The 22,020-nt window shown below is 42.4% G+C and overlaps 4 protein-coding genes across 10 annotated transcripts in view; 2 read left to right on the forward strand and 2 right to left on the reverse strand.

The window, feature by feature from the left end:
* The first annotated feature begins 43 nt into the window (after positions 1-43).
* On the forward strand, positions 44-8,548 carry LOC135330932 (uncharacterized). The gene is made up of 14 exons (XM_064525921.1): positions 44-164; positions 2,723-2,855; positions 3,452-3,500; positions 3,613-3,819; positions 3,874-4,051; positions 4,397-4,607; positions 4,766-4,871; positions 5,100-5,434; positions 5,817-5,939; positions 6,296-6,514; positions 6,623-6,718; positions 6,780-6,848; positions 6,989-7,164; positions 7,664-8,548. The coding sequence occupies exons 7-14, from the start codon at positions 4,849-4,851 to the stop codon at positions 8,447-8,449; spliced, it is 1,827 nt and encodes a 608-aa protein (XP_064381991.1). The 5' UTR covers positions 44-164; positions 2,723-2,855; positions 3,452-3,500; positions 3,613-3,819; positions 3,874-4,051; positions 4,397-4,607; positions 4,766-4,848; the 3' UTR covers positions 8,450-8,548.
* An 83-nt stretch (positions 8,549-8,631) lies between these two features.
* LOC135331521 (uncharacterized) overlaps positions 8,632-22,020 on the reverse strand; it is a 35,590-nt gene continuing 22,201 nt past the window's right edge. The window contains exons 1-9 of one of the 5 annotated variants that reach the window (XM_064526726.1): positions 12,342-12,642; positions 12,063-12,105; positions 11,893-11,988; positions 11,250-11,665; positions 10,714-10,969; positions 10,036-10,169; positions 9,694-9,802; positions 9,394-9,509; positions 8,632-9,081 (exon numbers count right to left, since the gene is read on the reverse strand). In XM_064526726.1, coding sequence (XP_064382796.1) covers positions 8,822-9,081; positions 9,394-9,509; positions 9,694-9,802; positions 10,036-10,169; positions 10,714-10,969; positions 11,250-11,271 — 897 coding nt within the window. In that variant the 5' untranslated portion in view covers positions 11,272-11,665; positions 11,893-11,988; positions 12,063-12,105; positions 12,342-12,642 and the 3' untranslated portion in view covers positions 8,632-8,821. The other 4 variants (XM_064526750.1, XM_064526741.1, XM_064526734.1 and 1 more) reach the window with 4 other exon arrangements.
* On the forward strand, positions 14,281-18,846 carry LOC135330906 (ankyrin repeat domain-containing protein 30B-like). The gene is made up of 8 exons (XM_064525880.1): positions 14,281-14,427; positions 14,634-14,950; positions 15,342-15,443; positions 15,826-16,083; positions 16,192-16,287; positions 16,349-16,417; positions 16,550-16,725; positions 17,934-18,846. The coding sequence occupies exons 1-8, from the start codon at positions 14,405-14,407 to the stop codon at positions 18,738-18,740; spliced, it is 1,848 nt and encodes a 615-aa protein (XP_064381950.1). The 5' UTR covers positions 14,281-14,404; the 3' UTR covers positions 18,741-18,846.
* Positions 19,033-22,020, reverse strand: part of LOC135331653 (uncharacterized) — a 34,659-nt gene continuing 31,671 nt past the window's right edge. For all 3 annotated transcript variants that reach the window (XM_064526890.1, XM_064526882.1, XM_064526898.1), the window contains 4 exons: positions 21,830-21,963; positions 21,501-21,609; positions 19,788-19,903; positions 19,033-19,421 (listed from right to left, as the gene is read on the reverse strand). In XM_064526890.1, coding sequence (XP_064382960.1) covers positions 19,162-19,421; positions 19,788-19,903; positions 21,501-21,609; positions 21,830-21,963 — 619 coding nt within the window. In that variant the 3' untranslated portion in view covers positions 19,033-19,161. The remainder of the gene's footprint in view (positions 19,422-19,787; positions 19,904-21,500; positions 21,610-21,829; positions 21,964-22,020) is intronic.

Consider the following 22,020-nt stretch of genomic DNA (forward strand, 5'->3'; position numbering starts at 1 on the left):
GTCTTGTTAGAGTTAGTGTCTTTAGGGAAAGCAATAATTACGACCATTACCTACTCACGGTGAATCTGCCAGCAGGTGTCAGTCTAGTACAGTACAGTGCAGTGCAGTGCATGCTAGTGGCGGTGCTATAGGATAAGAATGGATGAATGCATGAAAGGATGGAGGTGAGGGGAAATGCTTTGTAGAGACGGTACCTGTTATAGGCTCCTAATAATGATCTTCCACTGTTTTTGTTCATAATTATGCACCTATCAATGTGTTGCCCCACTACCCCCCCCCCCCCCCCCCCCCCGGGACATACGAGGGGATTTGACTCAATTTGACCTGACATTTTGGCCCCATACTGGGGGATTTGGCCTGGCTTTGCGTAGTAAAGACTGCTTTTATAGCCTGTTTTTATGCAGGCAACTGCTTGGGGCTTAAAACCCCCCTGTTGACTGGGGGATTTGAACACAGAATCCTCCCCCACCTGGGGGAATTTGACCTGAGGTATGGTCAAATCCCCCATATAACCCCGACCACTCCCGGGGGGGCCGGGGGGGGTGGGGCAACACATTGATAGGTGCATTATTTCCCGATAGTACTGCTTGCCCATGTGTTAGACTTTATTGGTGGAGGGTGCTCAATATTGAGCAACCATACGCTAGCTGAGTTGGCATGGGCTGAGAGATTTCCCTATGTCATGGTATTTTAAACTACAGTATGGTATATACCATATAAGGCCAAGGATTAGCTTGAGGTTCGCTTGGTAAATGTCGCTTGCACCTATAATAAGTGTGTGTATGGGGGGGGGGGTAGATATGTGTTACTGGTGGTGCCAGTAATATCTTTATACGTACATGCATGTATGGACATGTGGGACTATTGGAGGTCTGACCTTTCACTAATTATGACCTTTTAATGACATTCTACCAAATTGCTTGATAGCTTATTGTAGCTACAATTACTGATAATTGTACTTCCTCAAAGCATTCCACTAGAAAAGGGGATGATCTTTGCTTTGTTTACTGTGAAAGGGGACACCTCTCTGAAAAGGGGGAGGATCTGAGCAATGTTTACTGATAAACAAGGCTGAAAGGGGCGAAATTTCCATAAACTATTCTTTATGTGTGGTCCCACTGTGTGCACTGTAGCTATAGTGTACAGAGCCTATAGTGTGGTCCCACTGTGTGCACTGTAGCTAGTGTACAGAGCCTATAGTGTGGTCCCACTGTGTGCACTGTAGCTAGTGTACAGAGCCTATAGTGTGGCCCCACTGTGTGCACTGTAGCTAGTGTACAGAGCCTATAGTGTGGTCCCACTGTGTGCACTGTAGCTAGTGTACAGAGCCTATAGTGTGGTCCCCACTGTGTGCACTGTAGCTAGTGTACAGAGCCTATAGTGTGGTTCCACTGTGTGCACTGTGTGCACTGTAGCTAGTGTACAGAGCCTATAGTGTGGTCCCACTGTGTACACTGTAGCTAGTGTACAGAGCCTATAGTGTGGTCCCCACTGTGTTTACACTGTAGCTAGTGTACAGAGCCTATAGTGTGGTTCCACTGTGTGCACTGTAGCTGGTGTCCAGAGCCTATAGTGTGGTCCCACTGTGTACACTGTAGCTAGTGTACAGAGCCTATAGTGTGGTCCCACTGTGTGCACTGTAGCTAGTGTACAGAGCCTATAGTGTGGTCCCACTGTGTACACTGTAGCTAGTGTACAGAGCCTATAGTGTGGTCCCCACTGTGTTTACACTGTAGCTAGTGTACGGAGCCTATAGTGTGGTCCCCACTGTGCGCACTGTAGCTAGTGTACGGAGCCTATAGTGTGGTCCCCACTGTGTGCACTATAGCTAGTGTACAGAGCCTATAGTGTGGTTCCACTGTGTGCACTGTGTGCACTGTAGCTAGTGTACAGAGCCTATAGTGTGGTCCCACTGTGTACACTGTAGCTAGTGTACAGAGCCTATAGTGTGGTCCCCACTGTGTTTACACTGTAGCTAGTGTACAGAGCCTATAGTGTGGTTCCACTGTGTGCACTGTAGCTGGTGTCCAGAGCCTATAGTGTGGTCCCACTGTGTACACTGTAGCTAGTGTACAGAGCCTATAGTGTGGTCCCACTGTGTGCACTGTAGCTAGTGTACAGAGCCTATAGTGTGGTCCCACTGTGTACACTGTAGCTAGTGTACAGAGCCTATAGTGTGGTCCCCACTGTGTTTACACTGTAGCTAGTGTACGGAGCCTATAGTGTGGTCCCCACTGTGCGCACTGTAGCTAGTGTACGGAGCCTATAGTGTGGTCCCCACTGTGTGCACTATAGCTAGTGTACAGAGCCTATAGTGTGGTCCCACTGTGTGCACTATAGCTAGTGTACAGAGCCTGTAGTGTGGTCCCTATACTGTGTGCACTGTAGCTAGTGTACAGAGCCTATAGTGTGGTCCCCACTGTGTGCACTATAGCTAGTGTACAGAGCCTATAGTGTGGTCCCCACTGTGAGCACTGTAGCTATACGTGGTGGACTAATATGGTTTGCATTTCAATTGTAGTGAATGTGGGCTGTCTAGTCATCAAGTCTGTGGAATGTGGGGGATGAGTGGTGGTATGCGCTTAACCAATTTCATTGAACCATGTTAAGTTAAGTATAAACACGTTTACTAGTGATACTCATTTGAAAGCTCTCAATGAGACGAATCTTATAATACCCATATCATCACACCCTCACACAACACACACCCGCCCACACACAGGCACTGGGCATACTACTGTTCAAGCTGTGCTTCATGGATACTCCATTTGGTGACAACCCTCTAGCCATGGTCAGTGCTCAGTACAGCATTCCTGAAGACTCTCCCTACACACAAGACCTGCACAACTTGAGAGGTAAGACCACACCCACACACACAATCCTAGTGAAATGTAGCCAGGTTTATGCATAATTATGTTAACTCTAAGCCTATAATTATAAAGACTATTGATAGTGAGTTTTTTCTTTGTGAAATGGACCTGTTTTCAGAGCTAACTTTGAGAACACACACTAGCTACAGGTGCTATGATATTCTGCCAGCCTCAAGTGTATTGCTCTATTATTATAATGATACGTATAATTATTGTCCCCTTTGTAGGCATCATCTGTTGACCTCTGACCCTGAGCTGCGTCCCAGTATCTGGCAAGTGTGTGAGGTGGTGTCCAGGATCACAGGAACCACCAACCATGTCACTAAAATGTACTGGGACGAAGCTCAGAGTCAGAGGTCAACAATAAGCTCTATATTTATATACCATTGGATTCGTTCTTAAAAAGCGCTTCTATCTGTATGCTGTAGAGCTGATAAGCTCCAACCAGCTAACAGTTAGCTGTTTTCGTAGCCTTAAAATTGTTACTAAACGCAATAATTATTAATGCTTGCCTATTTCTAGCACTACGGTACCTCCATGTACTACATGTACTACATGTATAATTATTTTTTATTGTGCAGCTAAAAGGTGTCCTCATAAATAGAACACAAATAGAAGATTGGATTAAAGGTACGTTTTTGCACATGAATTATTATTGGCACACACCACCCACGCACTGCACACATGTTTACGGCCTCACACACACACACCCCCACACACACCCACTCCACACATCACACAGGCGAGACACAGACATACACATGACTCGTCACTACCACCATTCGTGTTTCCCTATGATCTCGGTTACAAGAGGAACTTATCTCAAGTCATTAATTGGTCTGGGCGTAGTCAGGGCAATGGCCTCGAGTGGCAAGTGGCCAAAGGATGTTTAGAATTTTCACTGACTGTTGAACAATTAGAACAAAAGAAACTCAAGCGAAAGCAAGCAGTAAGTCATTGACACGTATTGTATTTTTTTATTAAATTGTTGCGTTTGTCCTAGGTGACTTGCCGAATTAAACAAGATTATTCTGGTTCTAGTTGCCCTTTAAACTTTGGACTCTTGCTGTGTCTGTGTACCCCACGCTTTGAACCAAAGATCAAGGTTCAAGAGGGTGATGTGTTCAGTGTCACGCGATGGGGTCGGTACTGGGTCTATGGTGACAAGACGCTATCAGAAGGTTCGTAGATAATAATTTATTACTTTGATTTGCAGAGGCTAGCTATTCTTTGATGGTCGATATCTTCAATTAGGATTGTCCAATTACAAATCTAAAGGACTATAATAGCAAGAGTTCAATGAACTCTTGATAATAGATGTCACTTAGCGATTGCTTGCAGGCCTAAACTTCTAAATGTTTTCGTAGCTAAATTTAAGCGGCCATAACTTGTATGTGTTGCAAACATCCGATTCCCCAAAAATAATCGATAAAAAAGTTTATTATACATCCCCCACATGCACACACACACACACACACACACACGCACACGCACACACACACACACGCACACACACACGCACACAGCTCTGTCTGAGAAAGGTGTGGTGGTGCGTGGATGGTTCCCTCGTTCCTGCGTGGTTGCCATAGATACCAGTGATGACTCAGAGGAGGTCACTTCAGATGACCCGGGGTCAGAGGTCAAATCAAAAGTCGTCAAGAGGAGAAAAGAACAATCGAAACAATGAACTGTAGAACAATAATTATAGCTGATGATGTTAAACAATGGAAAATATGGGTAAGATATGATTATAATTATGACCAGGCGGAGTACATGTACTAGCACTAGCACTAGCTCCATCTCGAGGCTACCGAGTTGATAGTCTGAAATACCCGCCTCAACCTAAAAGCTGATTTGACACAATCAGCTTCATTCCGGAAATACCTGAAATACAGAAAGCGGGTGTGGCACTTTGCTGAAAAGGGGCGAACTGAGACAAAGAAAGCTCAAGTGTGTCTATCAGTAAAGCTTCAATATAATGGCTACTGGGCAAGACTCCGGGTGAGTGAACATGTAGACTATAATTACTACTCATGGTAGCACCTTGTGATTGCATGGAGGGAGGCTCATTCCATTAGTAGAGTCAGAGCTGGCTATGATCAGAGGTGGAACACTGTACAGCAAAGTGACAGCTGGATATGTGCATGGTGTCACTTGTATAAACTATATACACATATCAAGTAATTCTCTGTATGACTGACCCCCCAACCATCTATATATTTTATACAGCGCTCAAAAGAAGCTAGCCGAGGACTTATACGAGGCCGAGGACTTATACGAGGCTGTAGACGAACGTGACGTCGTCAAAGTTAGGTCTCTGTTGGGACATGGGGCAGACCCCAACCACCAGCTCTACTGGAGTGACGAGTGGGGATACAAGAAGCCTCCATTACACTTGGCTTGTGATAAGGGCCACCTTGAGATTGCGAAGACACTTGTTACCCATGGAGCTCGGACTGATAAAGGTGATGGGACGTACAGCAAGACTCCACTTCACTGGGCATGCCAGGGAGGTGATAAGGAGATGGTGCAGTACCTGATCCAAGAGCTCAAATGTAGCACTGGTAAGCAGTCGTGTATTAATAAAATAATGTTTCTCCGTATCTAAATTTAAACAGTATAAATCCCACTTGGAGTCTGTATCATAGCAACTGGGTGGGGTTTAACTACCATAATCTCCGCATTCCTCATAAACTCCCTTGCCTTGAGGGAACATAATAATTATGTAGGCCTATAGCGAAAAAATGTTTAGAGATTAATTTGTGTTAAATTTGCTTATATTTTACGTAGTAAAACATTTGCAATGTACGTACGTTAGTACAGTATTACTTATGCTTTTGTGTATGATGTATTTTACAGTTGAAAAATTGTCCTGATTTGGTTGAATTACTGTACTTGACCATTTTGTTTCTCCTTTCACCATAATAATTAGTATCTGTGTGATAGTTGAACTCTGTTCCACAACAGACGTGAGGGATAAGGATAACATGACTCCTCTTCATCAGGCTTGTATATGGGGAAATAAAGACGTGGTACAGTATCTGGTGGAGGAGAGGAAGATGGATGTTGGTGAGATTTAGTGTGCTCTTGATAGTCTAGCTCTGTATTTGTTCCCATAGCTTCTACTGTTTGTCTTTGCTTCTGCCCAGTTGATATTAGACACAGATTCTGTGTAACTACCGTATAGCGCGAAATTTTCGAGGCACTTATATTTCGTGGATTGGCCTCTAAAAACAATTCGTTGCACAATGTTCGCGGAATGACTGCTTACCGGAAGCCACACCTTTAAATCTTTGCAAGTTATAGCAGATAATAGAACAATTTTTGTAGACTTAATTTTTGTGTAGCCACGAAATCCGCGAAAATTAAGCCCCTCGAAAATTTTGCGCTATACGGTATTTTGTTTGACTCTGTGTAATGTACAGATGTGAGGGATGGTGAGGGACAGTCACCACTGGACAATGCTCTGAAGGGTTCTGATGTTGTGTGTTATGAGGACTGTATGGATGTTGCCCTCTACCTGATGAGCCGTGGCTGTGCATGTGGTGATGAGGACAAAGCCAGGTTACTCTGTGAGGCATGTGACCTTGGCGAGCTGGGTGTCGTGAAGGAACTTGTTGAGCAATACAAAGTTGACCCCAACAGTAAGTATTAGTATGTACTTCGTGGAGAAGGCCAACTGTGATATCAGTGAGTACAACACAACCACCATGCAGTGTTATACCTTTGTTTCTACACCCACTCTTGCTCAGGTGTAACTGACTTTAATGGCAAGACTCCTCTTGACCTTGCTACACAGGAGGGTCACACTGAAATTGTTGACTACCTCAAGTCTCTACCACAACAATGTAAGCTCACTAGGATCATGAGTACACAGTGTGGTCCAATACAGCTACTCTCTCTATACAGCTGCTGTGACTGGAGACACTGACTCCAGGAGTGACGAGAATGGACCACCACCAACAAAGAAACGAAAAAGTAACTATTATCTCATGTGCACGTACATCTTAATTCATCTCTACCATTTATACGTCCCCGTCTCTCACACACACACCACACCCACACTTATACACACACACACATCCTCCCACCACACACACACACACACGCCCACACAGGTGCCCAGCAAGTGACTCTGAGAGTGTGTCCTAACTGTAAGGAGAGCTGTCACATCCGCTGCAAGAAATGTCCCGAATGTGAGCACGAGTTCCCTCCTTCCAGTAAGAGCAGGGCCAAACCTGACCAGGATATTGTGAAAAACCCTTCAAACCTACTGCAGATACTACAGAAAAAGGTCACTATACAGTACACACTTTATACCAAGAGTATATTAGGCATATGCGGAGAGTAACGTGACTTCCTGTATCTTTCATGGGCTTGGAATTTGCACACTGACCAATCCAAGCGTGGGTGATGTAAATGTGAAAGTAGATTACATCACCCACACTAGGATTGGTCAGTGTGCAAATTCCAAGCTTGTGACAGATACAGGAAGTCACGTTACTCTCCGCATACATCTGATATACAGTATCCTGACAGTACATACTTTATACTGTTAATATTGTATTGTACAGCCTTTAATTCACCACATCAAACAACCCCCCCCCCCACACACACACACAAACACACACACACACACACACACACACGCACACACACACCACACACACACACACACACACACACGCGCACACCACCCACACACACACACCACCCACACACACACACCATGCGCACACACACACACACACACACACACACACACACACACACACACACACACACACACACAGGTGGACCAACTGTCTCTGTTAGGATTTGACATTGTCGTACTAGTGCACAGAGATTCAAGCAAATCACATGACACGCCCAGTCGCTCACGCCACACCTACAGGAAGTTTGTGACCCCCGGACTGGCCGAGAGCTTTGTTGAATCTCCTCTGGTGTACGGCAGTTGGAAAGATTTCTGTAGTTCTGACAAGACCTCAACTGGACACGCTCAGAAATCCAAGAGCCCACGAAAGAAAAAAGGAGTACAAACGAATACCACTACTACCACTCAGGAGGGGGACAGATCACATGATACGAGTGGAGTGTCACATGATCAAGGCAATGTATCTCAAGACAGCAATGGTGCCAATACTCAATCACAAGCAGCACAAAGCTCTACTGCTCTACTCTCTATTAGTGACAACTCAACAACGCTTTGGAATGCAATATCTTCTCTTCGCCAACAAATTGATTCCATACAGTCCAGTTTAAATGCCCCGCCCACTCACACGTACCCTCAACACATGTACCCCACAGCTACTGGTTTAATGAACACAGGGCAATCGACCTTTGTACCCGTGCCGGGGGGTGGTCTATTCAATACACCACTCCCCAATTTCACTGGACCTTCTTCACACAACTCAATGCTGGGACAGTCATCACGATTTAATGTGAATCCCGTGTCCTTCCCAATGTTTCCATTTTCACCTGCTCCAGCAAATTATCGTTTCCCTTCATCGATTACACCGTTAGAGTCGTCTAGGCAACCAATAAACTCTGACCCAAACACTGACTCAATAGATCCGTGAACTTTGCAATAGAATTTGAAGTTATAAAGTCATGTACGTTGTAAAAAATAATTATGCTGTAATTATTTGTTCTGTGCGTACCATATACGCTATAAAATACTTGAATCAATTAAATGACTGTGTATCAATTACATAATAAATAGAAAGTGCTCCCATGGCCATGCTTGCATGCACATGTATAATTTCGAATTCAAAGAAGGGTATACGAATACATATACATGTAGTTGTACTATTTCACTGTGGGATAAAAGTTCTATTCAAAAAATTATACAGGTACAGCAGCAAATTTAAAAGGTATAAAAACTTGCACAATAAAGTATTCCGACTAAACAGTACACTATATACTACAACTGTCTATTGCTGCGTATAGATTTAGTCAGATGACATGATAAGTATCCATGTGATACTCTTGGGGTCCATGGTGACAGCCACCACCACGTTGTAGCCTCTGTCCAACCCATACACTGCCCCCGGACTCTGTCCCTCAGGCAACACGAGTGCTTTGTCAGACAGGCCAGTGTAGTACAGTGGTAGACTGATATTGCGCGTGATGGCCACTGGAGTGGGGTTGAATATCATGGCTAGACCGCGGTGGTCAAGGTGAGGGTTCACGTGCAGCACACAGTCGTAATCTGTGCATGCGTGCAGGGAGAACATGTATAGCAATAACATCAAACTTATTTAGCTACGCTATAATAATTATAATTATGTACAGCGTGTAATCTTCGTTGGTTAAAATGTTCGTATTCATGAACTATAATTTTATACCCATATAAATATTAATATTCTGTATTTTTGTAGAGCTGCATGACGTTGAACCTATATATTGCGGTGGAATCATTTCGTAGTTTTAGTTTTCAATACGACAATTTCCATATACGAATATATATTTATACGGTACATAATTAATCACTTCCATTCCCTAGCTCCCATCATGCACACACCTTGCATGTCTGGTCTCCTCACATGGACTATGTCACTGATCAGAATGTCACGATAGGTCTTGTAGAAACCCACCCACTTCTTCACCAACTGCATGGTTGCATCAGTGTCATACAACCTGCATGCATGCAGGGAGATCATTAAACCATATGGTGCATGCATTAGACTGTAAAAAATTATGTATGGTTTTTGACGCAAGTGCGTGACTATTGTGGCAACTATCAGGAAAAAACGCACGTTTGCTACAATAGTCACGCACTCAGCGTGAAAACTACACATCATTTTATACTTTATACACATACCTGGGGCCACGATAACAAGCTGCAACTCCGTAACCAAGGTACTGTGCCAACGCCCACTCATACTCCACTAGGTGCTCAGATAGTGGCTCAAACTGAGCAGCAGAACCACCTGTTAGTATGTGGAGGGGGCGGATACATTATAATTATATAGATTATATATAGCTAATGTGGAACGGAATATGGATAACAAAATTGAAAGCAGACATTGAAAGCTTAGAAAGAGACCTTTTTCAAATAATGTTGTGGCCAGAAATTAAGGATTAATTAATTAAGCGCCTCAAAATTTAAGCGCTATATTTGTATACAGCATGGTATAATCATTACCCTAACATACATACATACCTCCGTGATACACGACCAGTGGTACAAACATCCATCCCTGGGTGGGTATGTAATGGTAGGTATCATCATACATCCCCTGTCTGCTCACACTGAGGTCCTCCCAGCGAGGCAGGCTGTACTGGTTCTCATTATAACTGGAGCAAGAGGGACAAGTATTCAGCATGCATGCATGGTGAGAGGAGAATGCATGGACCATGCAAACAAACAAATTACTGCATAGACCTAATAAATGATGTACACTGACTATAATAATTATTGCAACGTTCCTACACACAAGACTAGTAATAATGATAAAAATAATGTCCATCTCATGCACTCAAAGTTAACTATAATTATAGAGGGGGGGGGGACAAGTAAATAATAGCCTGGAACTAACACTACATCAGGTACACTAACTACAGTACTGCAACGTTCGTAACATAAAAAGTGAGCGATGATCTGAGCACATGTACTGATGCATGTATGTACTGATTAGCTCTGTCAAGAGCTGCTGAATGCATCTTTAGCTTCGAATCGGAAATTTCACACAAATTATGGATATTATACTAAGGTACACATAAAATTGTGCCCAAAATAAATCCCTGATCAAGACCAAACATAACGTATGCTATAATTATATAATTATCGATCTCTTCCCCATACAAACAACACATGTACAGACATTAATTATAGTCTCACCCCATTCCAGACTTGCTTCCTCCCCAATAGAAATAGTTGTCAGGTTGGTTGATAAACACGTTCTTTGCTCGTAGCTCAGAATAGAGCTGTGCTTGTAGTCGTGTCTGCCAGTACACGGAGTCACTGGTGGAGGTGTGGTGGGTATGGTTAGCTGAGCCGCACGTTGCACCTCCATAATTATGGTCCGTCAGTCTCAAGCATAGAGAGACCAGTTTGGTTGATGAAAGTGAAGATGATGTCATTAATCTTGTCATACCTATACAACGAACAAATACACTAGCTATAATTATTATGACTGAATTCAGAGAGCACACGCACATTAATTTTAGAGAGACATTAATTTTGGCCTCAAAACCAAAGCAATTGCTAATCTATGTAGTGGATCAACTATCAACTAAATGCAACTTGATTAGCTCCGAAAAGAAGACCATTTCAGAAACTATAACAGAAAATAGAACACACTGTAACAAAAGCAATGATCTGCATCTATATTGTTTATACAATTATAACCGTAGTAACAACATTGTTTCACTCACCATCCAGAAGCGAAGCAAGCATCCGGTGTTAGTTGTCCTGATTGTATATGATGAGAACACAGCTAAAACCACAACAATGTTCCACTAGGTTACAATACTAACAGGGAATTGAAAAAACTCTGACACCTTGTTATAGGTCTGCAACACAGAGCAAATTTAAAAGCTGTTACTAAGAGAGAAATGTGTATGACCGGGCCATGGTTGTGTGTGTGTGGATCGAGGGAGGGTATACAATTATTATAGAGCAAAGCTACTATACTATGGGCTACAGAAATTTACACACACACCTAATTGCTGGGGTGAGGTGGTTTCTTGCTGATCGAATGATGTGTTGACTTTGCTGCTGCATGTGCTATATATAATAGAGAGACGATAGGTCCATTTCACCAGGCCTGGAGGGAGTCACGTCAATACTCCTGGAGGGGGTGGGTTGAAATTAGATACTTAGATACTCAAAAGTTGTGCTCACGAGTGAGCTTCACTAGATACGATATCATTTTGTAAATCTTCTGAAACAGAAGATTGAATATAGGCAATTATTAGCTGGTAATTATCGTATGAACCACCAAAAATATTAGTATAGCTCAGAATGGTGTAGGTGATGTGATAGCATCTCCTGACACCCACTCTCTGACACACGTACCTGTGTGTGCTTGACACCATCATTCCCTCAGTCTAGGAGTAGACACCATGCAGGCAGGGTGAAGGATACAATAGCACACACAGAGATATTGGGGCACTGTGGGAGGAGGGAGATGTATTGATGAGCATCATTACACTAGTCACCATAGTGAGACATGTGTACACACGCACCTGTGTGTGCTTGATACCTCCATTCATGAGGCAGTGATTAAACCTGGGTAACAAATGTGGAACACATCGTACATGCAGTTGATCGAGACATGAGCAAAGAAATGGCAAACTATTACAACACGTCTATACAGTGCATGGGCTAACTTTGTGGAGGAGGCTAATCACATAATTATTAATAGGTTGCCTAGCTCGCTCTATAAGCCTAGAATTATATGAATTGTTCGTAATTAAACAATAGTTACTTAATTAACACATACAAAGTCATACATTAGGCAGTACCTATAGTTTGTATACAGGGCATAATTATTGACACCGCAGGCAACCTTCATCCAGCCTGGGACTAATGCAAGGAATAGTTTTACCAAGAAGCACCCCTCATGTTTCAGCAGCTCAGAGTGTTGCTGTCTTGACTGAAAGTAGAGGTATTTAATGTCTGAGTAGGGGAAGTCCCTGCATAGGAAAGAATAAAGAGAATGTTAAGTTTGTTTTACCACAATAATGTAGATCTATAGTTGTAAGGGGAGAAATTGACAGAGCAATACCTTGTGTGTTTGAACAAAGTTAAGCTTCAATGGCGCGACGTCGACAAGACTCAGAGTGAGTGAACATGTAGACTATAACTAACCTGACTACTCTAGTGCCACCTTTCATTGCATAGACCACTGCCTGAATGTTGGGAGGAGAGACAGGATGAAAATGGACGTACCTTCTATGTAGACCAAACCTCCGGACGCACACAATGGCATCGACCAATCAGTGAACAGGACATACGGCAAAGGTGTGTGCACCTGGGGATTGTTAGGAGGCACTTGACAACTACTTAGCTTATAATTAATTCTATACAGCAGCTTCATAAAATTAATCATGTCAAGTATCGATCTCTTATAATTACTATTATTTTTATAATCATTACCTATAGCTACTAAAATTAATATAACGCCTTTTAGGACATAATTATAATTACCTCGTAATTATTGCATCAATTCTCGTTTGCCTCGAATATACGAATATAACTATTAATTTAATGTGAAGTTTTTCATTATAGCTAGAGGGCCACTTGTGTAAGTGTGTGCATTGCATTAACTACCGTATAGCGGGTGATTTTTGAGGGGTAAAATATTCGTTATTTCCGTGGGCAAGCTGACCTCCACCCTACATGAAAACAGTTTACCGGAACGCATGCCAGGCAGTATACAGGCAATAAAGTCAACCGATATTTTTACAAACGAAAATCAACGTTTTCGATTTGTCAATGAATGCATGGATTTTTACCTCACGAATATTACCCACTATCTATCATCTATTATAATTATTCGAAAGCCTTCAGTCTTAAAAAGTACATTATTTTGACTCTTATCCATTCCTCATTACACGCGTTGTGTGGCTTGCATCATTAAATAATGGTATGTGCATTTTCAGAATAGTTTGTTGTACGCAGCTTGTCACACACTTTCTAACCCCAAGATGGCTTGTATAATAAAATGCACACTCGTCATTTATTTTTGTTACAATATTTTCCTTCTAGTGTCTAAGCATTGCCTGTGATTTAATATTGACTTGTGTACAGGATCATCATCAGAGAAGGATACCAGCAATGGAGACCAGCCGATGGTTCTGACTGGAGCGGATATTAATACAATTTGTGAGAGTCTGAAAACTGCCACCTATAATTGGTTTGATTTAGGACTGGCTCTCGGAGTGAAGAGTAATGATTTGAAAGACATTGAAGATGAATACCGTCATAACAAACGCCGCCTAATAGAGATGGTGGGCAAGCGTCTTGAAGTCACTGATCCAGAGCATCCGATGACATGGCCTTACATATGTGAATGTCTAAGGAGGCCTACTATTGAGCGTAACGATGTAGTTGAGGAAATTGAAGACAAGTATGTGAGGACAGCAACTGCAGTTGCTCATAGTGCCACCAATTGATCATGAGAACCTGACAAGGTATGTTTGCACTATTAATGTAAATCTGATCCATATTTTCACACTATTTTGTTGCAGAGCTTATAAGACTCTAGTTGATTGTGCTGCTCATGTTTTCATACAGATATACTGGAAGGGGACGAATGAAGATCGCAAGTGAAGAAGCATGCAATCAATAATTACAATGACTCTTTGCTGACTGTATACATTATAAAGTATGATCATGACATTTAAGAACTGTAAGATTCAATTTCTAGCTTTCTAGTTTAGTGACCCTTTTCCATGGTTCCTGGTACAGGAGTTGCTAGCCTCGAACCAGGCCGCTTTAGAAGACGCTTTCCCTGCGACCTGGAATCGAGGCAGAGGGGGTGGGGCCATCTTGGGAGACTGAGAATAAATACTGAGCACTAGAAATGGCTACTGAACAAGACTTAGGGTGAGTGAACATGTAGACTATAATTACTACTCATGGTAGCACCTTGTGATTGCATGGAGGGAGGCTCATTCCATTAGTAGAGTCAGAGCAGGCTATGATCAGAGGTGGAACACTGTACAGCAAAATGACAGCTGGATATGTGCATGGTGTCACTTGTATAAACATATGTATGACTGACCCCCCAACCATCTATATATTTTGTACAGCACTCAAAAGAAGCTAGCCGAGGAGTTATGGCAGGCTGTAGACAAACTTGACGTCGTCAAAGTGCGGTCCCTGTTAGGACAGGGGGCAGACCCCAACCACCAGCTCTACTGGAGTGACGAGTGGGAATGGAAGAAGCCTCCATTACACTTGTCTTGTTATCAGGGCTATCTTGAGATTGCGAAGACACTTGTTACCCATGGAGCTCGTACTGATAAAGGTGATGGGTGGCGTAACATGACTCCACTTCACTGGGCATGCCAGGGAGGTCATACAGAAATGGTCAAGTACTTGATCCAAGAGCTCAAATGTAGCACTGGTAAGCAGTCGTGTATTAATAAAATAATGTTTCTCCGTATCTAAATTTAAACAGTATATACCCCACTTGGAGTCTGTATCATAGCAACTGGGTGGGGTTTAACTACCATAATCTCTGCATTCCTCATAAACTCCCTTGCCTTGAGGGAACATAATAATTATGTAGGCCTATAGCGAAAAAATGTTTAGAGATAAATTTGTGTCAAATTTGCTTATATTTTACGTATTAAAACATTTGCGATGTACGTACGTTAGTACAGTATTACTTATGCTTTTGCGTATGATATAACAGTTGAAAAATTGTCGTGATTTGGTTGAATTACTGTACCTGACCATTTTGTTTCATAATAATTTTAGTATCTGTGTGATAGTTGAACTCTGTTTCACAACAGATGTGAGGGATAGGTTTAACAGGACTCCTCTTCACTGGGCTTGTGTGAGAGGAAGTAAAGACGTCGTACAGTATCTGGTGGAGGTGGGGAAGATGGATGTTGGTGAGATTTAGTGTGCTCTTGATAGTCTAGCTCTATATTTGTTCCCATAGCCTCTCCTACTGTTTGTATTTGCTTCTGCCCAGTTGATATTAGACACAGATTCTGTGTAACTACCGTATAGCGCAAAATTTTCGAGGCACTTATATTTCGTGGATTGGCCTCTAAAAACATTTCGTTGCACAATGTTTGCGGAATGACTGCTTACCGGAAGCCACACCTTTAAATCTTTGCAAGTTATAGCAGATAATTCTAATTAAAGAACAATTTTCGTAGACTTAATTTTTGTGTATATAGGATTGCTAACCCACGAAATCCGCGAAAATTAAGCACCTAGAAAATGTTGCGCTATACGGTATTTTGTTTGACTCTGTGTAATGTACAGATGTGAGGGATGATGACGGACAGTCACCACTGGACTATGCTCTGGAGAATATGTATAATGAAGACTGTATGGATGTTTATAATGAAGACTGTATGGATGTTTATAATGAAAAGTATATGGATGTTGCCCACTACCTTATGAGCCGTGGCTGTGCATGTGGTGACGAGGACAAAGCCACGTTACTGTGTGCAGTATGTGACCTTGGCAAGCTGGGTGTCGTGAAGGAACTTGTTGAGCAATACAAAGTTGACCCCAACAGTAAGTATTAGTATGTACTTTGTGGAGAAGGCCAACTGTGATATCAGTGAGTACAACACAACCACCATGCAGTGTTATACCTTTGTTTCTACACCCACTCTTGTTCAGGTGCAACTGACGATGCTGGCAAAACTCCTCTTGATATTGCTACACAGGAGGGTCACACTGAAATTGCTGACTACCTCAAGTCTCTACCACAACAATGTAAGCTCACTAGGATCATGAGTACACAGTGTGGTCCAATACAGCTACTCTCTCTATACAGCTGCTGTGACTGGAGACACTGACTCCAGGAGTGACGAGAATGGACCACCACCAACAAAGAAAAGAAAAAGTAACTATTATCTCATGTGCACGTACATCTTAATTCATCTCTACCATTTATACGTTCCCGTCTCTCACACCCACACCACACCCACACTTACACACACACACATCCTCCCACCACACACACACACACACACAGGTGCCCAGCAAGTGACTCTGAGAGTGTGTCCTAACTGTAAGGAGAGCTGTCACATCCGCTGCAAGAAATGTCCCGAATGTGAGCACGAGTTCCCTCCTTCCAGTAAGAGCAGGGCCAAACCTGACCAGGATGTTGTGAAAAACCCTTCAAACCTACTGCAGATACTACAGAAAAAGGTCACTACACAGTACCAAGAGTATATTAGGCATATGCGGAGAGTAACGTGACTTCCTGTATCTTTCATGGGCTTGGAATTTGCACACTGACCAATCCAAGCGTGGGTGATGTAATCTATCAAGAAAGTAGATTACACCACCCACGCTTGGATTGGTCAGTGTGCAAATGCCAAGCTTGTGACAGATACAGGAAGTCACGTTACTCTCCGCATACATCTGATGTACAGTATTCTGACAGTACATACTTTATACTGTTAATATTGTATTGTACAGCCTTAAAAAATATTAATTTCACCACATCAAACAACCCCCCCCACACACACACACACACACACACACACACACACACACACACACACACACACACACGCGCGCGCACACACACACACACGCACACACACACGCACGCGCGCACACACACACACACACACACACACACACACACACACACACACACACACACACACACACACACACACCACCCACCCACACACACACACACAAACACAAACATCTATTGACTAATGGAAAATTCGTACTGTCAGAACCAAGGTTAGATCTTATACTGATTGTACATGTAGCTACAAGCCACAAAACGCCTAAAGTAAGATGATACACCCAGATATGGGAATCACATGCGCCTAAACATAATCGTCATGGTACTAAAAACTGGCTAAAAACTGCTAACAAAGAGACAGAACTAAAAGAATCCTCACAATGGAAAAGAAAGAAACTGACGTTGTCACGTGGGTTACATTTTGCTTATCTTAATTACATAACAATTTACATACAATAATTATAAGGTTGCACATAGAGTACCTCCTAAACAAAAATATTTGAAATAAGAAATTTAGCTTGCTTTTCAACTGCATGTTTTGTGGTGTTTAACCATAGAGCCTATGGTTTGACAGTCACACCTGGACTCCGCATGTATGGGAGTGGTCCCGCCTTTCCTTGAGCTATCCACAAGTCAGGAAATTAAAGGGACCGAAACTTGTGGACTGGCAATGACGGGTCTGGTGCTCCTCTGAAGACCGGAAAAACTATAATTGTTACTATAATTAATAAAACTGTCAATTGAATGTCCTTCATTAAAATCAAATGTGCATTCCGTTTGAGTCAATTTTATGCTTCAGCGGACGAGGTTCCATCCAACCCAGTTAGCCTTGTGCTTACTACCCCCTTTCCAAACACACACACACACACAGGTGGACCAACTGTCTCTGTTAGGATTTGACATTGTCGTACTAGTGCACAGAGATTCAAGCAAATCACATGACTCCTCTTCCACGTCACATGACACGCCCAGTCGCTCACGCCACACCTACAGGAAGTTTGTCACCTCCGGACTGGCCGAGAGCTTTGTTGAATCTCCTCTGGTGTACGGCAGTTGGAAAGATTTCTGTAGTTCTGACAAGACCTCAACTGGACACGCTCAGAAATCCAAGAACCCACGAAAGAAAAAAGGAGTACAAACGAATACCACTACTACCACTCAGGAGGGGGACAGATCACATGATACGAGTGGAGTGTCACATGATCAAGACAATGTATCTCAAGACAGCAATGGTGTCAATACTCAATCACAAGCAGCACAAAGCTCTACTGCTCCACTCTCTGTTAGTGACTTGACACCACTCTGGAATACAATATCTTCTCTCCGTCAGCAAATCGATTCCATGCAGTCCAGTCTAAATGCCCCTCCCACTCACGCGTACCCTCAACACATGTACCCCCCAGCTACTGGTTTAATGAACACAGGGCAATCAACCTTTGTACCCGTGCCGGGGGGTGGTCTATTCAATACACCACTCCCCAACCATTTCACTGGACCTTCTTCACACAACTCAATGCTGGGACAGTCATCACGATTTAATGTGAATCCCGTGTCCTTCCCAATGTTTCCATTTTCACCTGCTCCAGCAAATTATCATTTCCCTTCACCGATTACATCGTTAGAGTCGTCTAGGCAACCAATGAACTCTGACCCAAACACTGACTCAATAGATCCGTGAACTTTGCAATAGAATTTGAAGTTATAAAGTCATGTTGTAAAAAATAATTAGTAATTATTTGTTCTGTGCGTACTATACTATAAAATACTTGAATCAATTAAATGACTGTGTATCAATTACATAATAAATAGAACTTTCAAAGCAAATCATGCTATAATTAATAATTATGAATCAATTAAATTATCATAAATAGAAAGTGCTCCCATGCATGAGATTGTATAATTTCGAATTCAAAGAAGGGTATACGAATACGTATACATATGTAGTTGTACAGAACTATTTCACTGTGGGATAAATTAAAGTTCTATTCATATACAGGTACAGCAGCAAATTAAAAAGGTATAAAAACTTGCACAATAAAGTATTCCGACTAAACAGTACACTATAAGTATACTACAACTGTCCATTGCTGCGTATAGATTTAGTCAGATGACATGATGAGTATCCATGTGATACTCTTGGGGTCCATGGTGACAGCCACCACCGCGTTGTAGCCTCTATCCAACCCATACACTGCCCCCGGACTCTGTCCCTCAGGCAACACGAGTGCTTTGTCAGATAGGCCAGTGTAGTACAGTGGTAGACTGATGTTGCGTGTTATGGCCACTGGAGTGGGGTTGAATATCATGGCTAGACCGCGGTTGTCAAGGTGAGGATTCACGTGCAGTACACAGTCGTAATCTGTGCATGCGTGCAGGGAGAATGTGTATAGCAATACATCATTTACATCAAACTTTTTTAGCTACGCTATAATAATTATTATGATAAGTTGAAAAACATGTGACTCTATAGACAGATATAATTATGTACAGCATGTAATTTTCGTTGGTGAAAATGTTCGTATTCATGAACTATAATTAATTTTTATACCCATATAAATATTCTGTATTTTTGTAGAGCTGACGTCGAGCCTATTGCATGCGGTAGAATCATTTCGTAGTTTTAGTTTTCAATACGACAATTTCCACCACCATACGAAAATAACCCGCTATATATTTCTACGGTACATAATTAATCACTTCTGTTCCCTAGCTCCCATGCACACACCTTGCATGTCTGGTCTCCTCACATGGACTATGTCACTGATCAGAATGTCACGATAGGTCTTGTAGAAACCCACCCACTTCTTCACCAACTGCATGGTTGCATCAGTGTCATACAACCTGCATGCATGCAGGGAGATCATTAACCAGACGGTGCATGCATTAGAAATATACTGTAAAAAATGATGTGCGGTTTTTGACGCAAGTGCGTGACTATTGTAGCATCTATCCGGAAAAAACGCACATTTGCTACAATAGTCACGCACTCAGCGTAAAAACCACACATCATTTTACTTTATACACTTGTTGCCCAGTGAGTGGGCAGATCAAAGCAATCCAGTGCTCGGCATGTTGCATCACTGCCATGGCTACCATATATTGCACTGCATTATATGCTATATGCACTTGCACTGTGTGTAAATGCAGTAGATTTCTTTAACCCTTTAACCGTCGGATTCTTAATTAACAGTGAAGTGAAATGTCTGTAAATTCTCTATCGGGTTTCCAGAGCAATAAAATGCCTAGCAACCATATACCAATAGAATGCCCATACAACAAGGAATAAAATGGTGCAACATGTGTTGCCATAACAACCACGGTTATTACGCTCAACCGTTTTTATCATTTTAAATGCTCGGCCAGCGGTGAGATAAAATCCAAAAAAAGTTTTTTATGGATCAGCCTATCATATGGTTTAAAGGCTTGACTAAGCTTGATTTTCACATCATATGAATGTAACAGTGCTAAGATATATCAATTTGAAGTACAATACGTACATGTATTACTATATCGGTGAACGATCTATGAAATTTACAAGCTCCGGCACATAAAGACTGTTCATTACTGCTAATTCTATTTTAGCTATACTATACTTACACTACTGATATTCTAGCTATACTATACTACTTGCCAGAGTCACACAGTGAGCCCTCTCCTGGTCTTTCACCGTCCTGGTCCATAGTGCTAGCGTCTAGGTCCATGTCATGCATGTCCTCAGTCCCAGACAGTTCATCAGTGTCTGGCATAAAGCTGGTAGCCTTTGGGAGGTATCCTACTATCCCCTCTCCTTCATAGGCACTGTTATCACCAGAGGAGACATCGCCATTGCTGTCCTCAAGCTGTTCAAGCACATCGGCACAAGTAAACAACCTAGCCATAATTATAGCTATAAACTTCGTGCGGTAAGATGCTAATGAAATTTTAACATAGCAACGTGGCTTGGAAATTTCTAGACTAAATTGCACGTGATTCTACAGCTCTACCTCTATACAGGGATGTGCGTAGTTCGAGCTACTTCCTAAGTATCGCAGAATTAGAATTTCGCAAAAAAAGTCACTGGCCCGTGGCAGTTAAAGGGTTAAGAGATATCCATTTGGGACTTATGCCCCACCATCCCACCTAATACTCAGTTGGTCCTTTTTATAGGCTACTACCTTTACAACTACTAGTGGGAAGAAAACCTAAAAAAATTACTATGGAATTCAGCAAAACTAATGAATACACTAAATTCCTTCAAAACACATGTCTTTTATTACGATTTATATGACCAGTCAGACGAGTTTAACGTCATTGGGCAACAAGTTAGTTATTGCCGGCGCCCTCGTGCAACATGCCATACATTGCACTGGATATAATGCCCTCGGGGCCTGCGGCCCTCGGGCATTATATTGCTCCATATGGCATGTTGCACTCTGGCTGGGCAATAACTAATACATACCTGGGGCCACGATAACAAGCTGCAACTCCGTAACCAAGGTACTGTGCCAACGCCCACTCATACTCCACTAGGTGCTCAGACAGTGGCTCAAACTGAGCAGCAGAACCACCTGTTAGTATGTGCATGGAGGGGGCGGATACATTATATAACGGAATATGGAACAATATACGGACAATAAAATTGAAAGCAGGCTTGAAAGCTTAGAAAGAGACCTTTTTCAAATAATGATGTGCATGGCCAGAAATTAAAGGATTAATTAAGCGCCTCAAAATTTAGCACTATATTTGTATACAGCATGGTATAATCATTGGCCTAACATACATACACACCTCCGTGATACACGACCAGTGGTACAAACATCCATCCCTGGGTGGGTATGTAATGGTAGGTGTCATCATACATCCCCTGTCTGCTCACACTGAGGTCCTCCCAGCGAGGCAGGCTGTACTGGTTCTCGTTATAACTGGAGCAGGAGGACAAGTATTCAACATGCATGCATGGTGAGAGGAGAATGCATGGA

The sequence above is a fragment of the Halichondria panicea genome, chromosome 1, assembly GCF_963675165.1.
Source record: "Halichondria panicea chromosome 1, odHalPani1.1, whole genome shotgun sequence".
Classification (NCBI taxonomy): Eukaryota; Metazoa; Porifera; class Demospongiae; order Suberitida; family Halichondriidae; genus Halichondria; species Halichondria panicea.